The 7,500-nt window shown below is 35.0% G+C and overlaps 1 protein-coding gene across 3 annotated transcripts in view; it reads left to right on the forward strand.

Annotated features, from left to right (window-relative positions):
* Positions 1 to 7,500, forward strand: part of LOC149133108 (uncharacterized) — a 103,071-nt gene that overhangs the window by 16,339 nt on the left and 79,232 nt on the right. For 2 of the 3 annotated variants that reach the window (XR_016243863.1, XM_089361135.1), the window contains exon 1: positions 7,313 to 7,500. This exon is cut by the window's right edge and continues 22 nt beyond it. The exons of the other annotated variant lie outside the window; for it this stretch is intronic. Coding sequence is in view for 1 of the 2 variants with exons in the window: in XM_089361135.1 (XP_089217261.1) it covers positions 7,434 to 7,500 (67 nt within the window). In the remaining variant the exon portion in view is untranslated. Of the gene's footprint in view, positions 1 to 7,312 lie in introns of those variants that run through there. 3 annotated transcript variants of the gene reach the window in all.

Genomic DNA, 7,500 nt, shown 5'->3' on the forward strand with positions numbered 1-7,500 from the left:
TTAAGACATTAAGGTAGCTTTCTTAATATGAAACCAATGGTAGTCTTAATCTACGCACACGCACCCGCACATATATAATACATAGTTATGGCATGGGTATGATTTATGTCCTGATTATGACTTGAAACTGCATTCATTAGTGGGGTTCTGGTTCTGGAATGAGGGGTCCCTAGCTGTGACATTTGCTAGGTTTCACATGGTTTCTCATCATCACCCTTCTCTCTGTCAGTAGATTCACGGAGTCTCAGAGAATGGTACTCGTTTACATTATTTACATTTTTACGGATATTTGTCCTCATCTTGTTTGTTGTTATCACAACGTTTTGACTGATATACCCTCCAGCCTTCATCAGGTGTCTTGGAGAAATTTCGAACCTGGATTCTCATTCCTAAGGTATTTTTCGATGTTGTTGTTGTTGTTGTTGTTGTTGTTGTTGTTGTTGTTCTTCTTCTTCTTCTTCTTCTTCTTCTTCTTCTTCTTCTTCTTCTTCTTCTTCTTCTTCTTCTTCTTCTTACTATTATTATTATTATTATTATTATTATTATTATTATTATTATTATTATTATTATATGCTCACGGGCATATGGTGTAGTGGTTAAGAGCGCGGGCTACTATCCCCAAGTTTCCGAGTTCGATTCCAAGCAGTAACCTGAATAATAATAATAATAATAATAATAATAATAATAATAATAATAATAATAATAATAATAATTGATAGAAAAATCTGCAAGCTACTGACTTGTAATAAGATGCACCATCCAAAGGCAGGCGTGGATCATCGCCTTTACCTTCCCAGAGCTCAGGGAGGTCGAGGCTTGATCCAGCTTGAACTTACGTACAAAACCACCACAATCGGAATGGCCAAATACCTTGAAACAACCAACGTTTGGATGCTAAAACTTGTTGAAAAATATGAAAGATCGAAAAAACTTCACTCTATTCTGAAAGAGAGCAAAAAATTCACTACTGATCTCTTAGATACTTACCAGCTTAGTCAAGTTGAAGGAAATGTGCCAACTGCTGCTGCAAAGAAAATAAAGTTAATTGCAAAGACAAAAGAACATGAAAAATTAGCTCGCAGATGGGAACAGAAACCTCTGCAATGGCAAATATGTGGCCCGTAGCAAACAAGCTGATGTCGACCAGAAACACACGCATCAATGGTTATGAAGCTCAAGGCTAAAAAGCAGAGAGTGAAGGTTTCATATTATCTGATCAAGACCAAAACTTATTAACCCGGAACTACCAAGCCAATGTGATAAAAAATGGAGCTGATCCAAAATGCCGATTCTGTAACGATGAAATTGAAACTATAGACCACCTAATCTCAGGGTGTAGAGTCTTAGCACCTGTAGAATATAAAGCAAGACATGACAGAGTCGGCTAGTATTTACACTGGACAATATGCCGGCATTATAAAATCAAAACCGCTGACAAATGTTGTAAACACCATCCTGAAGCTGTGACTCAGGGAAAAAATGTTTCAATTCTCTGGGACTTCTCGTACATACCGACAAAACTATAAAAGCTAATACGCCGGATATCATTATAAAAGATCAGACAAAAAAGATGTGTTTATTAATTGACATGAGTATTCCTTGCGATCACAATATAGCGGCGAAAGTATTTGACAAGATCAGTAAATATAAAGACTTGCTAATAGAAATTGAAAAAATGTGGCATCTCAAGGCGACTACCGTACCAGTGATTGTTGGATCTCTAGGAATGATAAAAAAAGGTACTGAATCCTATTAGAAAATGATACCAGGCCTACCATCCCTACAGGAAGTGCAAAAAATCGTGTTAACTGGAACGACTCATGTACTGAGAAGATCATTATCGCTGTGAAAACAATATCCATTAATGAATTTATTTATTTATTAATTTTTTTTACGTACATATTTTACCGTGATTTTGCGTGTATAAAAATGGCGGACTAATGCACTACATTTTGCTTTTCATTCAAGGAAGCTAATATATGTTAGCTTTAGTTTCAGTCGACAAAATGAAACAAATTACCGTACTGAGCATCCTAAATTTCTATTATTACCGTACGTGTCTGTCTGACTGTCTGTATGTATGTTTGTGTGAATGTATGTATGCATGCAAACGTACATACGTACACACACACACACACACACACACACACACACACACACACACACACACACACACACATACACACACACACACACAAACGCGCACACACACACACATATATATATAAAGGCGGCGAGCTGGCAGAAACGTTAGCACGCCGGGCGAAATGCTTAGCGGTATTTCGTCTGCCGCTACGTTCTGAGTTCAAATTCCGCCGAGGTCGACTTTGCTTGTCATCCTTTCGGGGTCGAATAAATAAGTACCAGTTACGCACTGGGGTCGATGTAATCGATTTAATCCGTTTGTCTGTCCTTGTTTGTCCCCTCTGTGTGTAGCCCCTTATGGGTAGTAAATAAATAACATATATATATATATATATACAGACAGTAATTTACTAAAAAGCGCGTGTGTATAACATATATGACATTGTCAAATGTCTCACAGCTGTTAAAATATTAGGTTTACCTAGACACATACATACATACCTATAGCACAAGCATATTCACAGAGGTCAACACACACTATCACAAACGTACACGCACACGCACACACAAACACATTTATAAAGAAAGAGCTAAAATCTATCTTGAGCCTCTCTGTCCATTAAGACGTAGCTTTATCTGTTTACTTGACATTTAATCGACAGAAACACCCGCACGCAGATACACACACCACACCACACACGAGCACAGACACACACGCAGTCACGCTTACACACACATATAATAGCCGTGGAACAGAGTGAACAAGAGAGAGAAAGAGAGAGAGAGAGAGAGAGAGAGAGAGAGAGAGAGAGAGATTGAGCGAAAGGGAGAGACAATGCGATAAGCTTTAGATAAATAATTTTTATTACAGCCATAGTGTACTCTCTAGTAGTGACCTGAGTAGTTGTCTACCATATGCACTGGATCTTGTAAACTGTCTCTGCATCAACCCCCACACGCATATGTTCAAACGTGTGTGTGTACACACACACACACACACACACACACACACACACTCACGCAAAGAGTTCATTAGTGTAAAAGAAAGTAGAAAAAATAGTGCTCGAATATGCTTTTATTAAAGCTGCAAAATTATCCCTAGATTGTTACTCCAAGTTTCATGATCCCGCATGTTGTCGGATAGTTGTGATGAATGTGATGTAATGCGTACGCGCATATTCGTCACGACTGTCCGACGAACGGGAACGTGAAACCCTGAGCAAAAGTCTTGTGATAATTTTGCAGCTTTGATAAAAGCACACACACACACACACACACACACACACACACACACACACACACACACACACACACATGTATGTATGTATGTATGTATACGTGAGTGGACAAACGAAAGAGGGCACTCAACCAATTTATTGGAAGTTACATGTATGGATCAAAACAGTTTGATTCACATTCGTTGGTACTCTGTAGTTTCAAGCGCGATGCTAGTCAAAATAGCTGACGACTAATATTGCGCTTGAAACTCAAAAGTACCAAGGAATTTGAATCAAACTGCTCTGATCCATATAAATATATATATATATATATATATATATATATATATATATATATATATATATATATATATATATATATATATATATATATATATATATATATATTTATATATATATATATATATGTATATATCGAAAATTAGTGAATGGAGTAGTTAAAATCCAGGCTACATTATGTTTCATAGCTACCAGAACCTCAGAAGTAGTAATAGCCTAAACGAGGAGTAATCTGCTGAAAGCCGTAATAGCCCAAACGAGGGGTAACCTACTGCAGGTAAACCCACCGTTTGGGCTATTATTACTTCTGAGGTTCTGCTAGCTATGTACTACATTTCCAAATTTTGGATTTTTATTCGCATACACAGGAACCCTAACTGCTAACTGTAAACTATAAAACAAGGTTTTCAGCTTATCGAACTTCGATATGGAAAAAATTTACATCCTTCTCCGTCAATAAACCACTATTGTTTCTGTAACTTGTTATTTTTATACCTTCAAGGGATTGCTTAAAGCTTACTAGCTTCCTACACCTTTTACCTCTACACACACACACACGCACGCATACACGCACACATACATATGCATACATACATTCATACACACATACATACATATATACATACATACATACAAACAAACAAAAATACCGTATTGTTGATGTTGAAATTCCAATGAAGAGACCTTAGATCTAAGTTATAAACCGGTCCTTTCTCTATTGGCAAGAAATCTTGAAATAAGCTGAATAATGATATACATAAATGATGCATTACCACTTTCTGAAACTTCAGGCTCGGCACACACTTGTGTATCTATCTATTTATCTATTTATCTATCTATCTATCTATCTATCTATCTATCTATCTATCTATCTATCTATCTATCTATCTATCTATCTATCTAAAGAACACATACATATGTTTATATATATATATATATATATATATATATATATATATATATGTATGTATATATATATATATATATATATATATATATATATATATATATATATATATATATATATATATATATATATATATATGTATATATATATATATATATATATATATATATATATATATATATATATATATATATATATATATATATATGAAGGCGCATGGCTCAGTGATTAGAGTGTCGAGCTTACGGTTGTGAGTTCGAATCCCGGACCGGGCTGCGTGCTGTGTTCTTGAGCAAGACACTTTATTTCACGTTACTCCAGTTCACTCAGCTGTAGAAATGAGTTGCGACGTCACAGGTGCCAAGCTGTATCGGCTCCTTTGCCTGTCCCTTGGATAACACTGGCGGCCTGGAGAGGGGAGGCCGGTATGCATGGTCGACTGCTTGTCTTCCATAAACAAGCTTGCCCGGACTTATGCCTGGAAGGATAACTTTCTATGTGCAATCCCATGGTCAGTCATGACTGAAGGGGGTCTCAGCATATACGTACATATAAATGATGAAAGTTTCTTTCCGATCTATATGTTTATGAAAATGTTTTCCCGGATTCTGTAGCGTATATATTTGAACTGGACACCACTCCGTCGCAGGAATACTCACTTTTTGACAGTTGAGTGGATTGAAACAACGTGGAATGAAATATTTTTCCCCAAGAATAGGATGCATTACTCCGTCCAGGCATCGGAACCACAATTTTACGATCATGAATGCAGCACTAACTATAAACCACGTGCCTCCACCTTCTACTCTCCTCACACCACCCTCCTATATATACATATTTATCTGCCCATTTCATTGTTCGATTTCTAATGTTACGTTACTATTGATTGAGTCATTATCCTTTGTCGTCGTCGTTTCATTTGCCAATTCTCCAGTGGTATCTGTATTCATTTGTCTGCTTCATTGTTATTTATCCGTATATCGTTTCCAACACATTTTATTTCATGTCTTGCCTTCTTAAAGATGATTTTCTGAAATTGTTTAATATCGTTTGGTCAGTTCTCTCTTTCTATTCTCTCTGCCTGTCGATTTTGTAATCGTATTCTATTTCGCTTAGCTGTGACTAGCTATTGCAATAACTGTTTATTTGTTTCTCACTTATCCATTATCTACCTATTCAAGAAATGCTACTTGCTTGAATATTTTATCACTGTATAATATTGAAGGGTATTCTCAGGCACATCGTCAGAGTTAGAAACGAACGATTTAATGATAATAATAATAATAATAATAATAATAATAATAATAATAATAATAATAATAATAATAATCCTTTCTACTAAAGGCACAAGGCCTGGAATTTTTGGGAGGGGACTAGTCAATTACTTCAACCTCAGTGTTTCACTGGTATTTAATTTATCGACTCCAAAAGGTTAAGAGGCAAAGTCGACCCCAGCAAAATTTGAACTCAGATTGTAAAACCGAACGAAATACTGATACGTATTTCGCGCTACCAATTCTGCCAGATCGCCGCCTTAATTAATGAGGATGATAATGAAGACAATAATAATTTATTGTACGTATTCTTTTATTCTTTTCTGGTTTCGATAATTTGACTGCAGTCATACTGGAGCACCGCCTTTAGTCGAACAAATGAACCCCAGGACTTATTCTTTGTAAGCCTGGTACTTTTTCTATCGACCCCTTTTGCCGAACCGCTAAGTTACGGGGAACGTAAGCATATCAACATCAGTTTGCCAAGCGATGGTGGGAGGATAAACATAGACATACAAATATATACATACATACAGATATATATCTGTACACACACACACACACACACACACACACACACACACACACGAACACACACACGCACGCACACACACACATATGTACCACAGGCTTCTTTCAGTTTCCGTCGACCAAATCCACTCACAAGGCTTTGGTCGCCTCGAGGCTATGGTGGAATACACTAGCCCAAGTTACCACGTAGTGGGACTGAACCCGAGACCATGTGGTTGGGAACCAAGCTTCTTAACACACAGCCACTCCTGCACCTATATATGCATGTATATATATATATATATATATATATATATATATATATATATATATATATATATATATATATATATATATATATATATACATCCATATACATATACATATATATATACCTACATATGTATATATGTATATATATATATATATATATATATATATATATATATATATATATATATATATATATATATATATATATATATATATATATACACATATACATACATATATACCTACATATGTATATACGTATATGCATGTAAATGTGTGTGTATGCATATATATGTATATGGAGATATATATCTATATATATCTATATACATACATATATATCAACAAATGTATATATGTATATGTATATAAATGTGTGTATATACCTATATATGTATATGATATACATCCATATACATACACACATATTTGCATTTGTATATACATACATACTCAAATATATATTATATACATGTGTATATGTAGATGTATATATACGTACATACATACATACATATATATATATATATATATATATATATATATATATATATATATATATATATATATATATATATATATATATATATATATAGAGAGAGAGAGAGAGAGAGAGAGAGAGAGAGAGAGAGAGATACCTACACACTTGTGTGTGTGTGAAGAAAAGTTACAGAATAAAAGAAAGAAAGATAAATAAGGAGTGAGTGCGTGTTTGAAACATCTCGATGAAAATGAGACACGTTTGTTTCAGATCTGATGTCTAGAGGTCGGTGTGTGGGGGTTGTTCTTTAAGTAAACTATTATTTTATAGGAGTCGTTGTTTAGGTAAACTGATTGTGCGTATATCATTATAATGATCCACATTACATGACTTGTTGGTGTTATCCTCTGTTATCTCTGCATGATGAAATGTTTGTTGCTGTGTTACGAAAGC

This window comes from Octopus bimaculoides, chromosome 12 (assembly GCF_046866305.1).
Source record: "Octopus bimaculoides isolate indiv1 chromosome 12, ASM4686630v1, whole genome shotgun sequence".
In the NCBI taxonomy this organism is placed as follows: domain Eukaryota; kingdom Metazoa; phylum Mollusca; class Cephalopoda; order Octopoda; family Octopodidae; genus Octopus; species Octopus bimaculoides.